The sequence below is a fragment of the Fundulus heteroclitus genome, chromosome 13 (assembly GCF_011125445.2).
Source record: "Fundulus heteroclitus isolate FHET01 chromosome 13, MU-UCD_Fhet_4.1, whole genome shotgun sequence".
Classification (NCBI taxonomy): domain Eukaryota; kingdom Metazoa; phylum Chordata; class Actinopteri; order Cyprinodontiformes; family Fundulidae; genus Fundulus; species Fundulus heteroclitus.
Genome location: NC_046373.1, coordinates 5,764,444 through 5,789,011, shown reverse-complemented (window position 1 = coordinate 5,789,011; position 24,568 = coordinate 5,764,444). Strand labels below are relative to the sequence as shown.

At 41.2% G+C, this 24,568-nt stretch overlaps 1 protein-coding gene across 2 annotated transcripts in view; it reads left to right on the top strand.

Annotated features, from left to right (window-relative positions):
- The window catches only part of csmd2 (CUB and Sushi multiple domains 2), a 340,637-nt gene that overhangs the window by 218,726 nt on the left and 97,343 nt on the right, over positions 1-24,568 (top strand). For both annotated transcript variants that reach the window (XM_021322558.2, XM_036144950.1), the window contains 9 exons: positions 3,047-3,249; positions 3,415-3,606; positions 4,981-5,119; positions 5,256-5,443; positions 8,698-8,892; positions 10,625-10,741; positions 12,526-12,639; positions 21,178-21,273; positions 21,753-21,956. In XM_021322558.2, the coding sequence (XP_021178233.2) occupies positions 3,047-3,249; positions 3,415-3,606; positions 4,981-5,119; positions 5,256-5,443; positions 8,698-8,892; positions 10,625-10,741; positions 12,526-12,639; positions 21,178-21,273; positions 21,753-21,956 (1,448 nt within the window). The remainder of the gene's footprint in view (positions 1-3,046; positions 3,250-3,414; positions 3,607-4,980; positions 5,120-5,255; positions 5,444-8,697; positions 8,893-10,624; positions 10,742-12,525; positions 12,640-21,177; positions 21,274-21,752; positions 21,957-24,568) is intronic.

Here is a 24,568-nt window from a genome sequence, read left to right as displayed (position 1 = left end):
ACACTCACTGGAAAACCTTTTTTTCTTTCTTTTTTTTTGTTTAATTTGTGCAAATTCTGTAAATCTCGTAGGAAGTGTTGGGAGGGGGGAGCATGAAAGAGTTCTGGTATCTGAAGGGTTTCATAACCGGATTAGCATAAAATCCGACTGCCTGGGGGGGGGGGGGGGGGGCTTGTATGGGCGCAGAACCTTTGAACTCGACCTTTGATTCCTTAAAACTAACAGAACAGTTGTTTTTGACTAAATGTATGCAGTATAACATAACTAAGCCCATGTTTATGCCAGCGCCTAAACGTTGAAAAAAAATGCGAACGGGGAGTGCTGCCTCTCAAAGTCAAATAGGTCATCTCATACGCTTGCATGTTTCTCTTTTTGCTCCGGCCGATTCAAGCGCTCGAACGGTTGTCAGCCCAGATAATGCGGCACAACTTCAAAAGTACTTTTCCACTGCACATTTATGTGAATATTTGCCAGCGCGTCTATGCGCATCTGTTTACTTTATGAGCGCTTCATGCATAAGCGTCGTGACAGGACTTATCTGCGGGGTTATGTACACTGACACAGAGAGTCTATTGTTGAGTCGCCAAAGGCTACTGCTAACACATCAGACAGTAAGGGAATCAGAGTTTGACACCAATTATGCAGAAATGCTGGTAACCTGTTGCTGAAAGACAACGTATCAGCGGGTTGCTTTTTCGCCTCGCTATCATACCTAGCTCCAGGCTTTGCGAGTGTTATGTGGGCAATATGGGGCGGATGCTAAAGGGACCGGCATTTCTTCTCTGCGACTCGGGCAGAGCTCTCCGAACTTAAGACCCGCGTACCGGATAGATTGATGATAGTCGACCTAAAGCTTCGGGACAAAAACGGTAAAATAAGTCCAGCTGTACAGACGGATTTCTGTGAGAAGTTTAATGGCCTGACTTTTTCGTTTCAAGTTAAATCACTAGAACACGAGAGCCTCTGGGAGAAAAATATTTAAGGGGAAATATTAGTACAATGTAATGATGAAACGATGACTCTAACATACGCAGAATTTCTGTGCATTATTTTAACTGTTGGGATGATATTATGTCTTTGTATCTCACTGATGGGGGTATTTATGATACCTTTAAAGATTGGCACGGAAAATGTGTCTGGAACTTTTTCACATTTTGTAACAGGAACGTCGAATTGTCTTATTACTGAAACGAATAAACCAGGCCTGCCTTGCCTAACATCGCAAAATGCCACCACTATTTTTCACTATGAATGCATGTTCAGGGACAGGAGCCGTATGAGTTCAACTTGATTGCCCTGGATTTGAATTAGGCGTATCACACTGCAAAAACAGAACTAAAAATAAATAGAATTTTCTTGAAATTAGTGCATTTCTCCTTGATCTGAGCAGGTAAAGAGGTTATGTGCCAATCGAAAGAGTATTTTTACTCCTAAAATAAGATAATTAGATATAATGCACTTGAAATAAGTTGATGGAGATGAGTTCTTCCTATCCTAAGTGCAAAAATCTTATTACATTGGCAGATTATTGTATTTACCTGCTCAAATAAAGTACAAATACACTCATTTCAAGAAAGTTTTACTTATTTTTAGTTCCGTTTTTGCAGTGCAGAGTAAAGAGGGTTTGGTTCACTTTTGAGATTATTTGTGAAGACTTTTCAAAACCACTTCCACTTCTCATCTGAGGCGTACTTTGTGGTGCTCTATCACATAAAAGCCTACTAATACCTATAGAAATTTAGGACGAAGTTAGGAAATGTTGAAGATGTATGAATGCGTTTACAAGGCACTGCGAAGCATACATTTAATGCTGTACATTTTCCCACAGCCCATCACAATTATAACCTAACGTTGTATTCCTCTTCACAACCGTTATGCTTCACTTGTTAGTTTAGTCTTTGTTCTGTTCTGTTTCACAGAAGCAAAAATCCAAAATCAAAGCTACCTTTCACAGAAGCGGACATGAAGCTGCTCACTTTTGTAATTAGTTGAGCCCTATCCGCTGCATTTTTTCAAATGCTGCGACACAAACCCCTAAGCGCTATATTACTGTGAACGTGCATTGTTTGTGCTAGTGCACCTCCAGAGCACTAAACGCATTCCGGATCCGTTGGACCACCAGCTGGCTGACAGCTGTCTGAACCAAATTGAAGGGGAGATGTTTTGACAGCGTCTTCTTTTTGGCATCTTGAGTGACTCTAAAATGCTGCTGCAGACCTATCGGTTTGACTGACATGGGGTGTGTGTGGCGGGGGGATGGGGGGGCTCTATATTGACAGAACCTAAACTGGCTTGTGTGATTTTTCCACAAAATAGTAATCGTTCCCTCATTTGTACTACGTTTAGTCTAGTTTTCTGTGTTCAATTATATTTAATCACATGTTGACTTTACATGCATAGTTACAAGACAACGTGGTGTATTGATATCTCTTGAATGTGTGTATGTTTTGTCATGTTACAACCACAGACTTCAAAGTGTTTTATCAGGATTTTATGTCATAGACCAACAGAAAGTAGTGCATAATTGTGGAAGGAAAATATAGCATAATTTACTTTATGGAAGCACCTTTCACGGCCATTACAACTGCAATTGTTTTAAGGGCGTGTCTCTGCTAGCTTTGGCCATCTAGAGTGAAATGTCTCTTCTTTGCTAAACAGTCAGTTGTTTTTGAGCAGATTTCTGCTGCTGCTACTACTGCATGGATTTTGCAAAACTGCGAACAAGATGTCTTTCATCAACTGGCTCTTTGCCTCTCCGTAAATCTTCTCTCGGTCTTCTTCTATAAATACTAGATTTGTGGAGAGCACTGGTTTTCAGAGAGTCTGTTGCTTTCTGTTCACACAACTGTGTTTGTTTAAAACATGCAAGGGAACTAAATCTGCCTTTTTCAGAGTACAGTTTATTTTAAATTCAGACGAATAGAAATATCCCATGTAATTGTCATTAGTCAGACAGTAAGCACATTTTTCTTCGATGCTTTGATGCTTTCTATAAGGTTTTCATTGTACCTGACAGTTGCTGTATCTTCTTCGTGCTTCTTTTCAGTCTGCATTTCCTGGTTTTCCACACGGAGGAGGTCCACGATGTGCTTCGGATCTGGGATGGTCCGCAGGATGGCGGAGTCCTGCTGAGGGAACTGAGCGGCTCGGCGCTGCCTCCGGATGCTCACAGCACCTTCAATACAATCACTCTGCAGTTCACCACAGACTTTTTTACCAGCAAACAAGGCTTTGCTTTGCAGTTTTCTGGTGAGCATGAAAATAGAGAAGGCGATGGGAGAAGGTGGGAGTGTTGGGACATAGCTGAGCGGGATTAAGTTTGACACACGCTATAAAAACCAACAGCAACCACTTCCCACAATGCAACACTTTGGCCTTTTCACATTGTGATCTAGCGCCTGCTTGCCGTTTCAGTCTCCACTGCGACCTCCTGCAATGACCCGGGCATGCCGACCAACGGTACCCGCAGCGGCGACAGCAGGGAGCCCGGGGACCATGTGGCGTTCCAGTGTGATCCTGGCTACGTCTTGCAGGGGGCCAACAGAATCACATGTACAGAGATCAATGGCCGCTTCTTCTGGCAACCAGACCCCCCAACATGCACAGGTGCTCTGTAAAAAAAACAAAAAAAAAACAGCACGCGCTCATTAATTCTGCTTAGCGTTTCTGGATCAGAAACTAATGTGAATGTTATCACACATTTGTTGTTACTGCTGAGTAAAGATGCCAAGTGGCTCTTTAAGTCTATCTGAGGTTCAGACTAGGCAAGGTCAAGTCGCTGGTAAAAAGGCGCTGTCAAGATTTTAAAGCTCTAAAACTTTATCAGTCTGTTCTTATTGTGTCTAGCTATTTTAATGAGATGAAAGGAATATAGTGACTGATGTTTTATTTAGTTACTGCCCCACCCCCACTTGTTGCTGTGCACTGCTGGTCAGCTGGCAGCCGAACAAGACAGCTAGGCTTACCCCTTATTTAAAAGAAAGACAAATTAGGTTTAATAGAAATAATAAAAGGCTGGGTTAGTGGACTAAAAGAGCGCCACCACCTGTCACTCTTACTAAGACAATTTTGTTAAGTAGACTGCAGCCGACTAGCTGCAAGCTGCAACTTCCAGATTTAGTGAGTGTTTAACTTCATAAATAATGTATAATAACTGTCATCAATAGGGATTTAACAATACATTGATCCACATCAATTAAACGATTAATGATCCAATTGGTGCAAAATAAAAATGTTGATCTATATCCTCATTTTTAAGAGATACCTTTATTTTGAAATTTGTAAGCAATGGGACTATAGTGAACAGGTGAGCAAACATTATTTTGAAATTAGGAGAATGTTGTTTTTAATGTAAATATCTGATACCTGTAAGAGTTTAGAAATAAAACAGTCAAATCATATTTATTTATTTATTGTAAGTTTACCATTTTAGATAACAGTATTAAATGAGCAGATGAGGTCGCTTCGTATCAATCACAGACTTGTGAATTGAATTTAATCAAAGTTGTTTCATACTTTGATATTTGTGATATCGTCAAATATTGTATTGTCATCCAAACAAATCGATGTAACATTGTATGGTAATAAAGCTGCTGATTTACACCCCTAATAATCAACATGTTATACTATTTTAGCAACGGCATGAATTATCATTGCTTCTCTGTTTCCAGTATAAGCAACTAGATCATGTTTTACCATTTTCTTTTAAGTCATTGTGGGACAACCAGGATACTATGAAATGGTTGGGTTTTACTCAAGGATTCTACAATATGCCATGAGATTCTTCCACTATCCCAATTAGTTTAAATTGCTGCACGTCTTCTGCACAAATACCCCAGGACTAATTTTATGTCTTTGTATTGTTACTTTTATTGTTATCTCATTGCTATAAACATGAGAGACTATTATCTAATTTTAGATTCCTACAGTCAAATATCTATGTATTCTGATGATGTCTAAAGAATTTCTTTCTTTCCACAGCTCCATGTGGCGGGAACCTAACGGGTCCGAGTGGGCTGATTCTGTCTCCAGACTATCCTGAGCCGTACCCACATGGCAGAGAGTGTGACTGGAGAGTTACCGTCACACTGGACTACGTCATTTCTCTCAGCTTCAACCAGTAAGCTTCACGTCACATGAAAGTTGTTGTAGCTGCTGAATTGAGTACGTCATCATGAATGTTGTGCTGCTCATCCACACAGCAGATATCCTGATTCTTTTTTTTTTTTTTTTTTCATGTGATCGTCTCCCACCAGTTTCAGCCTGGAGCCCAGTTACGACTTCTTGCACATCTACGACGGGCCGGACTCGCTGAGCCCCTTGCTGGGCAGTTTCTATGGCACCGACGTCCCAGATCGCATCGAGAGCAGCTCCAACACGCTCTTCATGGCGTTCCGCAGCGACGCTTCCCTCAGCAGTAACGGATTTGTGCTGCAGTACACAGGTACAGACTTTCGGTGGAAGGGAAATTAAACAGAGCTACGAACCTGACGGGTCCGTGTCTCCGTGAGGTTTCTCATCTCCGCCGTCTTACGGGTCTTAACAAAACGGTGAATTTTGAACAGGGTGCGTGGCTTTAATCCCCGAACAATTTCTGTTTAAAGTTAAGTGAGTGAGATCGGCACGGGGGGAAAAATGTGCTCCGCGCCGCAGCATTAGGATCTTCTGGTTCCTGTGCAGTCTGCTATATTATCTTGCAGTACGGATTAGGATTTAAATATTGTCTAGGTCTTGATAAGTGTGGAAAAGGAAAGGGTTGCAGACATTTTCCTGCTTCCCAATATTTGAAACTTGTATCCGTCCATCTGTCCCTCAGTCCATCTTTCCCCCGCCGTTTCTTTTGTCCTTCCTTCCTGCATTTCTTCCCTGGTACAATTCTTGGATTTTCTAGATGCAAACCCTGCGCATAGATTAAATAGTTACCCTGAATCTTAGGGGAACACTTATATTTGTGTATTTAAAAATTAGCAAACCCCAACTGGGAGCATTAGAAATTTTTAGCTGGGAAGGTATGTAACGTCGGCATGAAAACCTTGTAAAGTTCCTGGCCACTGTCTGCTTAGTGTTGCCGTTATCGATGCATCCGTCTAGTGGCCTACTAACCCAAAGAATTATGAAAATTAAAAGCTGACAGCATGCATGGTTAAGCTCTTTTTGATCAGTGCGGCTGCACAAAAGGCTTCCAATAAATTCATGCGTTTTGTTGTCATGTCAGAGCTTGGCTGACCGCAGCACATTGTTTGGGGAGGTTTAGATTTATGCGGTCATGGAAGGCATCCTGTACTGCTTATCTATTGCAAAGTGATGACGGTAGTCCTTGAAAGAGGGTCAGTCTAGCATAGCATAGCACAGAAGATCAATGTTTGTTTGTTTTTTTGCACTGGTTTCTCATCCTTATGAGGGGAATGCCTCAGTGGTGAAGTGTTAAAAACCGTCCCCTTACGCATACGCAGATGCCGATCTTTGTTAAGGAAGGGAGGGAGCACTGTGAAATCTTCCTAAGTCACTGTCTCAATTAGAGCTGTTTAAGGTATCGGACATTCAACCAATTCCAAATCGACTTCAAGTTCTCTGCTTGCTGGTTGGTGTTTAACAAGGTTTCGGTCTATATAGGCAAATTGAAAGACTTGATAACGCTGTCTTTGCAACACAGCACAGAAATTCATTTACAAACTGCCCCCCCAAAAAGGAGAGAGACTGTGTGTTGCAGAGCCCGTTTTGTAACTCACTGCCATTGATATTCACTGCAGTGTGTGATACAGTGTGTGATTATTGTATGGCCAATCTGGAAGAGCAGATGGACCCAGTGTGCTGCTCAGAAAAACTGCTTCACCCCACTTCCAATTCTCCACACTAATGAACCATAACCAAATAATCCATAAATTACCTCCTCAGTTTCAGAGAAACAACATGGCACAAAGACACGCTTGGCTTTGATTCTTGGGTCGGTTTGGAGAGAGAACAGCGACTTGATGCTTTAGCTCAGTTACTTATTGGTCAGGCCAGCATTACAATGTAATTACCAATGATTTATGCAACACAGTTCTGGATGTTCAACAGTTACCCGGGTTGTCTTTTATCTCTCAAACGTTTTCAGACTGTCGTTTCACAGACACGAAGTTCAGTGTAAATCACTAGGATGTTTTGCATTAGTTGAAAACACATAACAAAAATAACAGAAACACAAAACAAAAATAGAGCATTAATGAAGTTGAAGGGAAAGTTTGTCGAACCGAAGTAGGAATCTGAAAGGTGTGGCATGCCAGGTATACACGCCCGGAGGCTGAAATGTTTGCCCATTCTTGTTTCCAGCATAGAGCCGATGTCAGCCATTTTGCCACATATTCTCAATTGTATATAGTTCTGGGCTTTGACTGGACCAACACAGCCGCATACCTCAAGACAGACCATTTCATTGGAGCTCTGGCTGAATGTTTACGATCACTCTTTTGGAGCCTCTGCCAGGTTTTCTTCCAGGATTGCCCTGTATTTAATGCCATCCATCCAGCCATCAACTCTGGCCAACTTACTCGTCCTGAAGCATTTGTGAAAACCATGTGTCCTCTTCATTCCACGTCAGTGCAATGCACTCCTTTGTGTCAGCCTGTCACTCAAAATCCAAATGAAACACGGAGATGTTCGTGGCCCCAACGTAAAATGTGGAAAAACTTTAGAGCGTCGATACTTCGTCGTGACAGCGCATAAGGGCTGTGTGAACCTCACATGGAGTTAATAATGCCAGACATGGAGCACATAGTCAATTGACTTTTTTAAATATCTATTTTCATCTTTACTGACATCCCAGTGACGAGTTACTGTTTGCTCTCATGTTTTCTATTTGAAACTCTTGTTTATCAGCTTATTGACAGACTGTTTTGCATATTCTTGTCAGGTGTATGTTTTTAAGTGAAATTTTCCCCCCCGACAACAGGAAACTTTTGACTCGCCTTCTGTCTTGCGTGTCAACTCATCAAACAATAAAGTTTGCTCCAAGAACAGAACCCGCTGTGTTTAGGAGTGAACTAAATGACTTCAGGCATCTTCCCTATGTTTGCCTTAGCTGTAAGGGTGTGAAGTGTGCCAAATTGACAGGCTGCATCTCACACGCACATTTTCCCACCTAGAATAATGCGCTGCTAAATTAGGCGAGACATCTATCTTACGACCTGAGGGGTTGGTGATTGATATGTGGTTAGGTGCCGAGCGTGCGAGTAGGAAGTTTGGCAGGGTAGGCATGTATGTGTGCGTGCGTTTGATAAAGAAAGCTTGCGTATGTGCATTGTCTTCTCAAGTTAAGAGCACAGAGAAATGTTGCTTGAGAGGCGGTTGTGTACAGTCAGCAGACCTTGGGCCAGAGCCACGCCACTTTCAATCAGCCGCCTGTCTGTTTTCACAAGCGTACATACCCCGGTACCCACAGATGAGAGGCCACCGTCAAGGGCTGGAGAGAAAGTGGCAGCCATTGAGATATATTTACCGAAAACCGGACAGCGCGCAGTTGCATAAAACGGGGGAAAGAGCCAAAAAGTCAAAGACTTTGAAATCCAAGTGTCTCAATAACCTCGGGCCAAACACCATTTTATATTCCAGCGTATCTGGTGCGGCTTGCTGCACAAATCGTTTTTTTTTTTTTTTTTCATTGAAAACTACATAATTCCATATGTCACAGGATTTCCACAGCTTTTCTTCTCTCCGCAGAAAACCCCAGGGAGTCTTGCTTCGAACCCGGCCTGGTGCGCAACGGTACGCGGGTGGGCACCGATCTCAAGCTGGGCTCCACTGTCACCTACCACTGCGACAGGGGCTACACCCTAGAGGGAGACCCAACGCTCACTTGCATCATGGGGGGAGACGGCAAGCCGAGCTGGAACAAGCCCAAGCCCATCTGCATGGGTAAACACTGACATCTGGAGTTGATTGTTTGGAGCGCAAACCGCGTCTGCGCTCAGAGATTGGTCACACGTAAACATTCATACGGTTAAACCATCGCGTGTTGCTTTTCTACCCAGAGATGTCCTGCAGGTACATATTTGCAGAGCTGTGTGGGTTTTATGAAGATATATCCAGGTGGAGTTTTAATTTAATCTGAAGTTTCCGAAGAGCACCTTCATTTGCATATCTTCCTCTAACACTCAGAGGAACTCTGTGTCACTCTCTGATATTCCTGTGACACAACTTACCACATGCGGCACATAAACCCCCCCGGGAAGCAGGTGAAAGATACCCTGACAGCATGGATCCTGCTTCTGACTCTGTGTGTCGGGTGAAATAACTGCTCAGTGGGCACAAAAGCAAAACCCACTCACACGCAGGCACATCTAAATAAACGAAAAGGTCATTGAAATGTTGCGTTATTAAAGTTGTAAATCTTCCACTGATTCAGTTCAAAAAGTGCCGATATCACGTTTGTAATTGATAACCAGATCTCACATATGTTACTCATGAAAATTAGGGTTTATAACAAATAAATGTGTATAGGTTGTATTACAAACAGAATGAGACATGGCGTTTCTCGTTTTTTGTGTTGGTGATTTTGGCTTACAGCTAATGAAAACTCAAAATGCAGTTTGTCAGAAAACGAGAATGCTACGCGAAGTAATACAAAAAGGTTTATTAGTCCAAACAATGTTAGTCTGCTGCAAAGTAAAGGTAAATCTCTGAATACAAGTTCAGTTCCTTTGAACGGTTGATGTAAATTTGTATTCAAAAACATATTTTTTTGTTGAAAAAAAAAAAAAAAAAAACGAAGTCTTTACAATTGCCCTCCAAAACATAATCAGCCATTTTCAACAGAAAACTGCTGGGATAATTTTATATGGAGTAAAGTTCCCTTTTTGCGGACTACTTTTCTTTGATTTCTTTTTATTTACCCGCTGTAGACACTTTTTTTGTAGAGGACAAAGTAGCTCCATTATGACGTAAGGGACGACAGCATGGCGAGCTCTCATCCTAGATCGTTGTGTACTGGGCCCAAAAACCCCGATACAACAAAAGCATTTTGAAATTACTGGCATCCCATACAAGGCAGCACAGAAGCAGTGGTAGTTCTCTACAATTGTTTTGTTACCAGACAAAAGAAGCAGGAATAGGAGAACACCGCTGCTGCAGCCCCAGAGCAGCCTGTATAAGCACACAGCTAAGCCAGGGTCGCGAGAAGTCGGCAGTGGCCTTGCGATCGTGCTTCCTACAGACATCCTAGACTTTTCGTATTCGGAGGAAAATTCTATTTGCAACACCAGTTTGTTAGCTGAAGCGAAGGAACCTCTCAGTCGTCTTCACAGTCATTGATACGCCCCTCTGCAGCTTCCCTACAAAAGGTCCGCGCTCGCACAGGGCATTTTCAGGGGGGCTTAAAGCTGGAGAGGAGACTCTCATCACACCCAGCGCTAACCCAGATGGACACTTGGAAAACATGGCAATTTCACTGTTGCAACCACCAGGGACATCTTCCATCCAAACCCCAATCACACAAGAAAAGTAATTTAGGGATGATGGAACAGAGACTATGGAGGGGGGAGGAGTAGAACTGGAACCTTCCCCCCGTTAGCTTCAGACCTCCCTTCTGTGTCGGCCTAGTCCCGCTCTATGGGCTCGCTTCACGTCTCGTCCTTGTGTTTCTCCGCAGCACCGTGCGGTGGACAGTACTCTGGATTAGAGGGAGTGGTCCTGTCTCCTGGTTACCCTGGCAACTATAGCAGTTCTCGAACCTGCATGTACTCCGTAGTGGTGCCCAAGGATTACGGTAAGCCAAGGATGAGTGCGTTTCTTTCAATTGTGTGTGTCTATCCAAGTGTCTGTAAAGTGGGTTATTTGTATTTGTTTTAAATAAAATCATCCAGCAACCCCAGGAAGCTGTGAATAGACCCAAGCTATATTCAACTGCCTTACTAATTTCCATTTTATTTTCTCCCTGCTAAAAAAAAAAAAAAAAAAAAAAAAAAAACAACAAGGAAAACATTATTTTGCCCTGTATCTGAATACGTTAAAAGCTCAGACAGTCGCTGTCTCTTCTCTTCCAATCAAGCTGCTACTCTTGGGTGGGTTTGTTGAATGCATCTACCCATTTTTATTCTGCTCATGGTAAAAGCACATAGTGACTGACAGGACTCATGTCTGTTTTTTTTTTTGGGGTTTTTTCGCAGTACTTTCATCACGCAGCACACTGGATATTCACTATGTTTATCTCTCACACACACCTACACACAAACAGAGAGGGGGACAAAAAAAAATAATTGCCACCTGGAAGATTCATATTTTCTCGAGTTTCACTCCTTTTTGGCATTTCCATCTTAAAGGTCGTCCCTTTCCTTCCAATATCTTATCTGATACTACAGAAGCATCAAATTATTCAGACAGCAAGACAATGGAGAGTACAGCTCAAATGAGTAAATTCAAAATGTCCTTCACTTACTCGCCCTGGACGTCTCTCTGCATTGCTGTCACCGGCAGACTGTTTGTGCTCGCTCTGTTTTTTTTCAGTATCTCTTTCTACCTTTTCTCTAACCACAGGCTTTTTAATGAGTTATCAGCCTCCTGTCTCTTTTGGGAAAAAGCTCCTGTCATGGTTAAATTACCCCCCTCCCCAAAAATAAAGCACCGGCTTGTTTTTGACTTTGGGTTTATTTCGCCCCTGTCTTGTGAACGCTGAAGTCTTTAGGTGTCCGTGTGCCTCCCTTAAACCCAATCATCGGCGTATTTCGCTCAGTGAGGTCATGGTGAGAGAAAGCGAGAGGGAAAAAAACTGGAAATGATTAAAATTCACATTTGCATTCTCCTGGATAATGACGGCAAAGCCCAAGGCAGCTCACTTTGTCGTGCGGAGAAGCAAAAGCTTTTGCCTTCATTCTTGCAGCTTCTCATTAGACGCGTACACCGGGCTAATAATAGGTTATTTTACTCGGTGCAGATGACTGGACGGGTGTCACTGGCGACCAGCAGTTTCATCTTCTCGACGGCGATGATGGAAAATGTCCAAGAAAAATATTTAAAACTAGAAAATGACTCCTAATGCTAGCCCCCCTCCCCCATAAAAAAGTAGGTTTAAAAAAGTAGGTCTGTTCTGTATCCCTCACTCTGCTTCTTTCTCTTTTACCTGAGCATCATTGATCACACATAAAAAAAAAAAAAAACACAGACATTGATTGACTGTAAAAAACCTGACTACTGTTAAAGGAAGACCAGCATAGCAAGTCGGCTGAAACGCTGAAAGCTCTGCAGTGGAGTTTTAGCGACACATCAGACCGGCTGTCACTGACGGGCCATCAAACCCAGACAGGTTTCCTGATCCCACTTGTAATGTCAGTTTTTTTGGTTTTATTATCATCGCTGCCAGCGTAATCCTCCCTGCTTTAAGGAGGGCAACGTGATTGAAATTGGTGTTGATAGCCTTCTTTTAAATCTGGCTAAAGCAGAACACTATTTTTATGAATTTCCCTCGTCGTTTCAAAGAAACTGGAAGCATTGAAGGCAATGCCTTCAGTTCATTTCTCATCTTTTGCCTCCGCTCTGTCCGTGTCTCTTTCCCAGTGGTCTTCAGTCAGTTCGCCTTCTTCCAGACTGCTCTGAACGACATAGTGGAGGTTTATGACGGACCGACGCAACATTCCCGTGTTCTGAGCTCACTGTCTGGAGCGCACACAGGTATTTAGCGCCACTTTCTACTGCCATCAGTGCACAGGGCCTTGCAAAATGTTCTTACCACTTGAGCTTATTTCTGTTTTCATGACCTCATTTCACTGGGAATTATAAAAGAACAGCATAAAGTGGTGAAATACTGTAAATAAAAGGAATGTGATATGCCGACGCATTCAGCTGTTGTCTTACCAAACAAGTAAGTCTCTACTAGTTTATCTACAGGCTAGACAATTTAATTTACCCAATGAAGCGGTTTGATTCAGTGGACAGTTAGTTAGTTTGAGTCTGGACAGTTTGTTGGATTCAGGTCTGGACTTTGACTAGGCCATTATAGCACAAAGGTGAACCTCTGACTCAATTGTTCTGCAGCCTTTTATTAGCTGTTCCTCATCTTGCCTTGTAATTTGCTTCATCCATCTTCTCACCATTGTGGGCAGCTTCCCTGTCCCAAAGCATGTCACTACCACCAAAGTGTTTTAGCATGAGGTTAGCGTGATCTGGGTCATGTGCATTGTTAGGCTTTCAAGCACAGCTAGCCATTTGCACGTGAGCCAAAAGGTTACATTATGCTTTTATTTGACCAAAGCAGCTTCTATTGTGTCTCATTCGTGGGTTGTGGCAAACTGCAAATGTTACTTTTTTTTATGGATTACTTTTAACGCTAGGCAAGGCAAGGCAAATTTATTTGTATAGCACATTGCAGTACAGAGACAATGCAAAGTGCTTTACATTATTAAAATATAGGAAAATAAAACAGCAAGTAGTAATAAAATGTAGAAACAAAATAGAACATGGGAGAATAGAAACTAAAAGCAAACATTAAAAACAGTTGGACTACAAAGTTGAACTAATGATGTTTCAGTAAAACAATTTAACTAGAACAGTCAAAGGCAATCCTACAAATGTGTTTTTAATCTTGATTTAAAGGAACTCAGGCTTTCAGCACTTTTACAGTTTTCTGGAAGTTTTTTTCCAGATAAGTGGAGCATAAGAACTAACGCTAGCTTTCTTTGGGGCACTATATTATTAAGGACAAATTTTTGGAGATCATGACTTATAGTTATTTTACCAACATATTTGTATAATTAAGATGTGCCTCTATGTAGCTCCTCCAGATTTACCAGGAGCTTTTTGATTGATTGATACTCTTCCTGTCCTGTCAGATATAGAGACCCATTGAAAGCTGCACAGATAAATAGGGATGGATGCATTGAATTTAGTCTGTGATATTATTAACATAACCCTCCTTTAAACTTCTACAGAGTTTCATCTTGAACCACTTTAATGTACTAGTGGAAAAAGTACATAATTACCTTTCAGCTTCGCCATCATGCACTACTTTGTGTCTGTCAATCACAAAAAATACATTGAAGTTTCTGATCTGATCGCCCAACCATGTGAAGAAGGATCGGGGAGGATGAGCACTTCTCTGGGTAGACGCAGTGTTTGACTTACACCTCTGGCACATTTGTGTTTATTCGCTGCATCGACAGCAAGAGCATCAATAGAAGTAGCCATTAAAATATATTGATAGCTCTGCAGACAAAAGGTTACGTTCTACCCAGGCTCATTAAAATGCATATAGAGCTACTTTAGCATCATTGAAAATATAGTATTTGTTTAGTATAGAGCTACATGTATGTATTACTCTTTACATAGAAAAAGAAAAGCCTTTCCATATAACTGCAGTCCCACAAGTATCGACTCCTCCTTTGTTTCACCATCACAGCATTATACCGGTCGTAAACCTAACATCTAAATGCAATTGGTTAGCAGTCAGTAATTCTTGGCATGGCTGGGGATTAAATAATATCTTGTCTTGGTTCTATCTATTTAATCTACTTTGTTAGGATCCTAACAAACCCTGAGACTTGCTGCTGACACAGGCAGAGCTATAGGTGGGCCCCGTGATCTGGCGAAGATTTATACGCATATATTTCTGTCATCTCTTGTTACATGTGAACATAAAGCTGCAGGAATTTCATTGCAAGGTGCATGTTTCTTTTTGACCTCATCCTACAGAGGAGTTTGTTGAAAATGTGTCACTTTCTGTAGCATTCGGTAAGGGAATTAATTTCACCCGCTTTAACGTGGCACCATGCAAGCTCACATGATGCGCTGGTTACTCATGTTTTCTTAGTACACCCCGTAAGGGATCCACGTAGCTTTTCTAGACTATAGTCCTGGTTTAGCGGACGCATTCATATAACCAACAGTACTGACTTGTTTCATTCTTTAGTATGATCTGTTTAATTGTTTAAAGCTGGTGTTAATATGCAGTCTGCCTGATCTGATTGAGAGTAGTGGATGCCTTTATTAAAAGATTGCAAATCAGACATTTTATGCTGTTGTATATTGCCAAAAGTATTCACTCACCTGCCATAACATGCATGTGAACTTAAGTGGCGTCCCAATCTTAACCCATAGTGGTCAATGTGACGTTGGTCCACCCTTACCAGTCTTCCTGAAGCACATTTAGGAGTTCAAACACTGATGGTAGACGAGAAAGGCTGGCTCTCGGTTTCTGCTCTAATTCCTCCCAAAGGTCTTCTATCGGGTGCAGGGCAGTCAAGGTCATCCTCACCAAACTCCCATTCTTCCAATAATGTTTGTAGAAAAAGTATGCATGCCTAGGGGCTTGATTTCATACACCTGTGGCCATGGAAGTGACTACAACATCTGATTTAGATTATTTATATGAGTGGGTGAATACTTGTGGCAAAGTATGTTGCATAGTACGTAGTGTACCTTGGCAATGTAAACTTTACATATAGCCATGAGTATTTTTATCAATCATACATTAGATTTTTTTTTTCTTTGTTTTGGTGGGGTTTAAGGTGACATCACATGTCCACACAGGTTCAAAATAATGCATTGAGACTCCTATACTTACATAAACCCCACCTGCATTAGTAAAAGTAATAAAGTGCTAGGCCCTCTGGCACTAAGCTGGCTTTTAACCATAGTTCGTGCATATTCTATGCCCACATAATCCATCCCAAAATAGGATTTAATGGCATTTTAATATGATCTTTTTTCAAATATCAACCATGGAACCTAAATCGTCAAACTCAGATGATGAGCAATTGTTTGATTTATTCAGGAGCAACCCAAGATCCACCGAGACTTAAGGCTGTCATAAACCGGAAGCAAATAGAACAAGTGTTACTGTCCACAATGAAAAGTGGGGTCTGTGGCAAGAATCCAGCCAATTGAACTGAGCTTTACCAATTGCTGAAAAGAAGAGTAGTGTTAACGCTTCTTATTTTAAAATCCATTGAAGTTGTATAATCATGTCACCCATTAAAAAAGGAATGGTTCTAATGCATCATTAGAGGCCTTTAAAGTCATAAGATGTTCATGCCAAAAGGTAACCTCAAGTACCCATTATTACTTAACGAAGCGATTCCCATCTTACTAGACACTGCCATTAATGTGACACAGATGAATTTAAAATAAATATAATGTCTTGAGCTTTTAATGATACTGCTGTAAAAGCCAAATGGGATTTTGTTTTATCAAACGAATGTGCGTGTCCTATTTACGGTGCGGCACAACCGAGCAAAAAAAAAAATGTTCAAGTGTTCTTTTGTGAAGAACGCAAAGGTACATTTTAAAATAAAATGTTGAAATAAACAACGCAGAAGACATTACCAGAGCCAGGGGTTATAGCTTGGCAGGCAATTAGACAAGTGTTTATGAGAACTGAGATGAACAAGGCTGACGGTTTGAGTGCTCATTATTTGTTTTATTTGTGAAGAAATGATAAATACGCCAACTGTCACAGTAGTCTGCAAAAGAAACCGCTTGAGTTGGAGGGGTTTAACCTTTGAAGATCTGGTGAGTGAGGAAGTGTTCTCGTTTGGCTGAACTCTTAGCTTTGGGGACTCCACACAAGCAAAAATAAATATGTTGTGTTGAGTCTAACAAAGGCTCAGAAAAGCCAGTTTACAGGTCAATAAATAAGATACTGTACTAAAAGAGTACTTTGGGTGGCATGTTCACTGATTTATCAAACAGAACATGGCAAATGCGCTTTGGCCAGAAAAGAGGAACATCTGTTCTGCACTGTACCGCTCCGTCCCTACTTTATAAGCGTGCTGATAACCTACAAAATGTCGTAAAATTACACAGATCTACAATCTTAAAAATCCAGCCCCCCTTTCTGTCAGTTTCTAAACTGTAATTGTGCACAGTTAATGTTTCACTTCATTTTTACTGAATGCTGATGTAGTATTTTGTCAGGCTGAGTAAATGACTGTAATCAAAACACAAGCCAATTCACTGTTATTAGTTAACCTTGGAAAGCACATTGCATCACATTAGTCAGGCTAATGCATTCAACAATATGTTACTCTTTCTCAGATGCCTAGGAGACCCAATCTTTGGGAAGAAAAGGCAATGATTGTGAATTATTGCGGACAAACAGAATAAAAGAAGAAAGGGAAAGAAGAATAAATGAACAATAAAAGGTGGGAATTAGAAAAGGCGACAGCATGTAGGCAAGATTGGATGAGAAGACTGAATAAAGAAATCAAAAAGACTTATCTAAATGCAAATTTTCAAACTCATTGGGAAAAAAAAGGCAATTTCCACCCTCATGGTCATCTAACATGTGGGACTGAGGAGTCTATTAAAGTTTGACCAGTTATATTGCCAATGTGCATTTGCTGCTTCTGTTTCAGCGGTAGCATGCTGCTAAATAAATTCAGAACTTTGTTTCCAGAAAATGTGAAATCTGCTTCCTGTAGCTCCCACGCACGTCGTCTTTTCCACTCAAAGCCGACGGAGTCGATGCAACAGCTGGAGCAGTTATTTCCCCCATTATTCCTCGCAACACCTGTATCTGAATCTTACTGCCACTGAATTTTGATCACCGACTCCCAGCCGAAGTCGAACCCGTCCTTGTCAGTCTTCTGTGCGCCAGAGTAGGAAATCGGTCAAGGGCATAAGGGTTTGGAGCTGGAAAGTTGCCATAGGTCTGTCAAGTTACACGCTGACATGTGTTTGGTGTGTATGGATAAATACCCGCCATCCACAACAAATTAGCAAACACCCTCACAATGACAGCTTGTTGAAAGTGCTTCTTCTAATAAACCACCCAGCATGCCTCAACAACCCTATTGAGAAAGTGGAGCAGTGACAGCCGTGATACATAACCAGCTTTTTGAGCTCAGGACCCGCTGCGTTTAAATTTGCTGAAACAAAATGCTAGCTAAACATATGCACGGAAATATAGCCTCACTCGTTCACGGACAGATGTTTCTTCTTATCCTTTTCCCGACAACACAAAGTAGTGCATACTGGCGAAGTGAAAGGAAACGTATACATGGCTTTTTAAAAAGTGTGACACCTTTTTTATAAAGGCCAGTTGTGTGGAATGCACCAATAATATTCCTCCTGTCAGGTTTCCCCCACCTGAGCTCTGGATCGTTGTTTCTCCCCCAAAGTTGCCAAGGGCCTCTTGGTTGCTTTTCCGATTAATGCTGCCCTTCCCGGCCTGTCAGTTTAGGTGAATGGCCATGTATTGGTCAGAGTTGAATGGAAACTACTTACATCTGCTCAGTTACATTTACCTGTGTAACCTTTTGAACAAAATGTACTTTTAGGAGTCCCTTTCCTTACACTGTACCTTTTTACTTTTACTTGAGTAATATTATTGTCTTACTAGAGTAAAACTTTGGACGACTCTCTCCACCGTGAGCAACTTCATTGAACAATGAACAGGCTTGTTTTAATAAAAAAAATACACCAGCAAGCGTAAAAATGTATGCTAACCTGCTTGTTTGACCACCAGCTTTGTTGTTTTCTATCTGCTGAGCTCCTTGAGCAATTTGGAGGTCAACTAAACATAAGATTAAAAGTAGATCCTGTCATTGGAAGTATTTTGCACTGTTCTACGAATATTAGGGCTGTGCATAAAAATCAATACAAAGATTAATTTTGATGTTTTTAAAAACAATTTAATATCGATATTCTGTCCTTCAATATCGATATACCTCCCAACCACTAGGGGGGTGTTATTACAGCTAGCCATTACTGTTCACAGAGAGGAAGTGCAAGTGAGACAAATTTGTGGAATTGGAGACAGGATTGTAGAAGCCCCTTCATCCATTAAATCATGTGTAATACGTTAAATGCATTGAACCAAATGCACGTTATTTTCCTGTTAATATATCAGCGTTCAATAAATTTAACATTAATATAATTGGCTGGTTTTGTTGATAAAATGACTGAGCATTAATTTGAAAGTAATAAATATCGATGTCGGAGTCAAATCAAATCAAGCTGAGCTATATGGAGAATCGTATTGTATCGTGAGCCATGTATCAAGAATCGTTCTACTATACCCACCTCTGCTCTTGGTAAGTTTGCAGTTGAGCCACACGTTTGCCACTTTCAAATGATGGTTAGATTAACCTGGTTTTAAACATCTGCACAGTCTTATCTTGGACCTGGCTGGGTTTCTCTTGAATATTAATGCTGCTGTTTGCCAAACCTCTCAGCTTTTCACAGAACAGTTATGTTTTTAAAGACATCCAATCTCACAGGTTTGCTCTATTTGCTAATTGTCCGACCTACATATGGAATTAGACTGTTTCACATCCTGCACTTCCATTGAAATTAGTTGGGGACACAGGTTTTATTGAGGGTTGAATTCCAGTTCGCCATGTTTACATGTGGGTTGTTCAGAAAACTGTATTCAATCTATGATCTCAATGGAATGGAGTCCCCATTGAATCTTTGATAAAATGACTGTCAGGAAATGCGCTAGTTGGTCACATGAACGGACACAGTTTAACACTAAATTATGTTGGTCTATTACATAAACCTCTGAAATATACATGTACAGTTGGGGTGGTGGATATTGCAAAACCTTTAAACTGCAACATCAACAACCGATCTAGAATCTACATGGACATCTCATCAGTTCTGGTCAGGTGGCCCTTGATTTTTGCCTCTGCAATCTGCTGTTAACATAAGAATGTGCTTGATTGTGGAGAGCCACAAGCAGCAGGTAAAAAAAAAAAAAAAAAAAAAAAAAACAACCTTGATCTTGATTGCGTGGGGATGTGGTCCTTCCGGTAACGTATTGGGTACCTGCCACACCGTTCTTAATCAGATGCTGAGACTTCAGTAACAATCTGCTCATTAGCAGATATTGTCAACAAAGACAAAGAAATTAACCCGGCATTAGAAATCTGTTTGACCTTTCAAGAGCAGGACTCTGGGTGAGGTGTATGTCCCAACAAAACGTAGCAGCAGTCTCAGCTGTAGTCTAAGTGATCTGATGTTAGACAAGGTAGGGATTCTGAAGTCAAACTTGCTTGTGTAGCCCTGTTCATACACAAGGCGCGCCAAGGTGCTTTGCTGAAAAAAGGAAATGCATTTGAAGAAAAAAAATATCATTACAACAAGTCATTATATTGATGTTCAAAGCTCCTTTGTTACATCCAGTAGTGCTTTACGAGCCATTTTGTCAGTGGATGTTGAAGGCATTAGCTTCACTCCTGTGTGACTATTAATGACTCCTCTTAGGAAGGATTTGTAAGGTATGAAAATATGATGCAATTACTTGATCATGTACTATGTGTGATGATACATACAGCTAATAAGTGAAGAAAATGTGCAATAGTAGCTCCACGAGATTTGGACTAGGTTGGAATTTAGCCATATTATGCACATACTAAGATTCCAAATGTCTTTATTTTAGACTAATAGGTTGAACATTTCACTAAGTGCTGAAGTGTGACTTGCTACAGAAACCAACTTTAGTCTCATTAGCATCTACGTTTAGCCAGTTCTGGTACTTTCACTTTGGTTACAGATCATCTTTATCTTCTTTGTACACATCTTTTTTCTACAGGGAGCCCAAAATGCTGCCAGATAAAATATTTAAAAGTGGTTTGGGCTTCTTCAATGCTTTTATTAGTGGTTGATGTCGACCAGTCAGACACGCAGTTAACAATAAACGGCAAGCCAAGATGTATTTACTTTCCTATTAGAATATAGGAGTCTCCAACATGGATACAACAGGCTCTTATAGAAGCCACTTTTATATTATGGGGCTTATAACGATCATAATATCAGGTTTGAATTACTTCATCAGTCAAAGCCTCGTGCTAACAGCAACCAAATAGCACTTTATGATACCGGCTTCCCTTGGACGTGAAATTATGTGAGATTTTAATATAGAAAGGTGGTGTGGCACCCCCACCATGTAGCACTGTGCTACTGATTACTGATGAAGTTAATCCCCCTATGCTCTAATGAAAACATTGCCCAGCAGCAGCAAAGTTCCCTTGGGTTCATACTTGCAACTCAGTACATGAAAAATACATTGGTTTGCAGTAGCCTGCAGAAACATTAATGCCTCTTGAAAAGTTCTCGCACGACTCATAGTTTCTAAAACCGTCATTAGCATCGGCACAAATCAGCAAGTGAGATGCAAAGTAATAACCAGAAGTCCTTTGACAATATGCGGCCATCGAAAAAGGAACCTCAAGGTTGCCCTTTGCTTAAGACCTGCCTTTTTCCTCTCAGGTGAGTCGTTGCCATTAGCGACCTCCAATCAAATCCTGATTCGCTTTACGGCCAAAGGCCAATCCAGCTCCAGAGGATTCCATCTGGTCTACCAGGGTAAGTGTGGAGAACGCGGGCACACTTTCGCTCCTCTGTGTTCAGAGACCGGTGAGTTATTGACTGAATGAATTAACTTCTGCCATTGTTTTAGTTACTTGTGGGGGGAAAAGGTTGTGCTGAAGAGGGATTTCTATTTTCTGTTATTGTTTTCCTTGAACAATAGACTGTAGCAGGAGTGACATTTAACAGAGATATCCAAAGGCAGAGTCAGCGCTTGAGAAAGTTTAATGAATAAATAATTCAGCCCTGCATTTTTATTATAAGTAAAATGATGGACTGCCAAGGCAAAGAGAAACTGTTGTTTTTTTTTTATTTTATATTTATTGAGGTGATTGGGTCATACCTCATATTAGCTTGCTTTCTAAGTAGAGTAAGAATTTCTAAAACTAAATGCTTTTAGTGTTGTGTATCTAACATAACTTGCTAAAACACATGCAGTCCTATTGATTTTAATTGTTTTTTTTTTCTGTTCATAGCTGTGCCAAGGACCAGTGCAACCCAGTGTAGCTCAGTCCCTGAGCCAAGAAACGGCCGACGCATGGGCAACAACTTTGCTGTTGGTGCGGTGGTCCGCTTTGAGTGCAGCCCGGGTTATGTTCTAGAGGGATCGAGTGCCATTGAATGCTTAACAGTCCCCAATGCCCTGGCGCAGTGGAACAGCTCTATACCCAGCTGCATTGGTAGGAAATCAATACTTACAACAAACACATATCTGTATATATATATATTTTTTGCAGCCTTTTTCGCTTTCTTTCAGTTCTGTAATTTGTTTGTTTACCGGCTTTCTGTCTTCTGCTCTCTGCCTGGTTCTCATGTGATGCCCTTAGAGTTAAAATCCTGTCCCCTCACAGATGTGTGCTGCAGGCCATCACCTGTGGCGGTACAGAGAGATTTAGCCACGAGGCGCACAGGTGCAGGCCATGCTCAGGGTCAAAAATGCGCACGGATCGAAAAAGACATATCAACATGGACAGTATTTACAATGACACATGGTCTTTACACGCAGGACGAAACAAAAGCAGATGCTGTCGCCAGATGTGAATTTGGCACAAAATGCACGAAAGGCTCATCTGATGAATATAAATGACGCTCAGTAGGAGTGCTGCTGGTTGCCAACTACATCCCACTTTGTATGCTGTTATGGTTAGGGAATTAAGGGGTGTCACCAGTAAGGCTTGCTCATTATAATGCTGCATTTTCAGACTACTAAATCCAACGCACTGCAAAATCATTTGTAGCGCTCCAACTTTACACATTACGTCCACAAACTTCAATGTATTCTATTGGGATTGTATTATCTACTTAACAGAGTTATAACTGTGAAGTGGAAGACAACCGGTACATTGTTTCCAGATTCCGGCTTGCATTTCTTTGCAGACCCCTTAGTTGTGATAAACTAAAAATAAAATCCCGTGGAACCATTTCCTTTCAGAAATCACCTCATTAGTAAAAAGAGTCCATCTGTGAAGACATCATTGATTTGTTAGAGAACATTATTAAACCGTTCAATGAAGACCAAGAGTTATGAGTTAAGAGTTATGGGGGCATAACCTGGCAAGCCAGACTGATAATGCATAACACTCTAGGTTTAGTTCTAGACATTATGAATCGGGACCTGCTCTCATTAAAGCTGTTCGGGGGAAATGAGGGACAGAAGGGGACAAATCAGGAGGGACAAGTCAGACCTTTCTGAGTTGAATGGGTAAAGCGAAGTGCCCGCCTACCAAAGGTTGGTTTTAGCCATTCACGGGATAAAATGAAAAGGTCATAAGCACCGTCATGAGAAACCACAACAGGTTATGGTGGTAAAGGCATGCTTATTTGTATAGTGACAATCCTGGATTCCAACCAAACAGATGCTGGTGAAGATTCTCAGTCATCCAGGTCATGGTCATTCCAAAAAAAAGTAAAAAAAACAAAGCAACTGGACTTGCTTTCCGTAGTTGTAGACGTTTCGCTTCCTCTCCAGGAAGCTTTCTGAATTGAAAAAGGTCTGGAGTAATGTGGAGTATCAAGCTTTATACTGCTGCCCAACAAAGGCCTTGTAATGGCTTACAAGTGATCAAAACATCGCTCCTTTAAGCCAGGCCAATAACTCTAACGACTCCTTGTTACAGAGGAGTGGACCAGTTTCGGTTCAATCTGCTGTCTTAATGGCTTTAACGACCGCCCATTACTAAGGGGTGGACCTATATTTGCATGTTATCTAAGCCATTACTAGGCCTTTGTTGGGCAGTAGTATAAAGCTTGGTACTCCACATTACTCCAGACTTTTTGAATTAAGAAAGCTTCTTGGAGAGGAAGCGAAACGTCTTCAACTACGAAAAACAAGTCCAGTTGCTTTGTTTTTTTTTACTTTTTTTTGGAATAACCAAACAGATGTGACAGCAGCAGCTAGTTGTGCGTCCTCCTGCACGGCCATGTTTATTCTCGTTCGGCTATGGGCTCGACACCTCTTGCTTTCCTCACAACTGCTTTGTCCCGCCTTAAACCATAATACTGCAACGTGACTGACCAGCTCGTGCTGGGTCGCTTCTCGAACAGTTGAGGCGGGAACGGGACAAGATGGATTCTCGTGTGTTTGTGAATGCACAGATAGCTCGAGAATTCAGCCTGCAGGAAAGGTTAATGGGGATAGGATTTGGTTATAAAACAACATCCCAAGCTTTGACGAGCACACATCATGATGACATCATGCTGTGTTGATGCCATCCTCTAGCAATGACTACAAAAGTACTTGACGCCTAATACAGGCTAGTCCTGGAAGGGAATCTGTTAAAGACTGCCAAAACCTCAAGATTAGGGCAGAAGTTCCCTTTAAGAACAACAGCAACCCTAAACTTACAGCCAGAGCCACAATGGAATAGTTTAGTTTAAAACACATTCCTGTGTTAGAATGGTATGGTCAAAGTTAAAACCTAAATCAAAATGAGAATTTTTCATATGGCCTCATTCCAGTCAGCTAATAGGCTAATTTACAAAAACAGGGAAAAACTGTTGGTGTCTGGAAACGTTAACATGGTACAGACGACCTAAAACACTTGCAACTGCATTTGCAGAGAAGTGGTTCTTCAGAGTTTTGGCTTAGAGGAGCTGTTTATTATTGCACTCTACTATTTAATTTCTTATTAATTTATGTTTTTGTGAAACTATGCATTTATTTTCTTCCGATTTACTATGCACACACATTGAACTCTGTGATATTAACATGAGAAAATGGTAAAAAGAAGGTTAAGAGGTTTGATTACTTTTGTTAGGAATGTGACACCAACCCAAAACTCTGGCGCCCAGA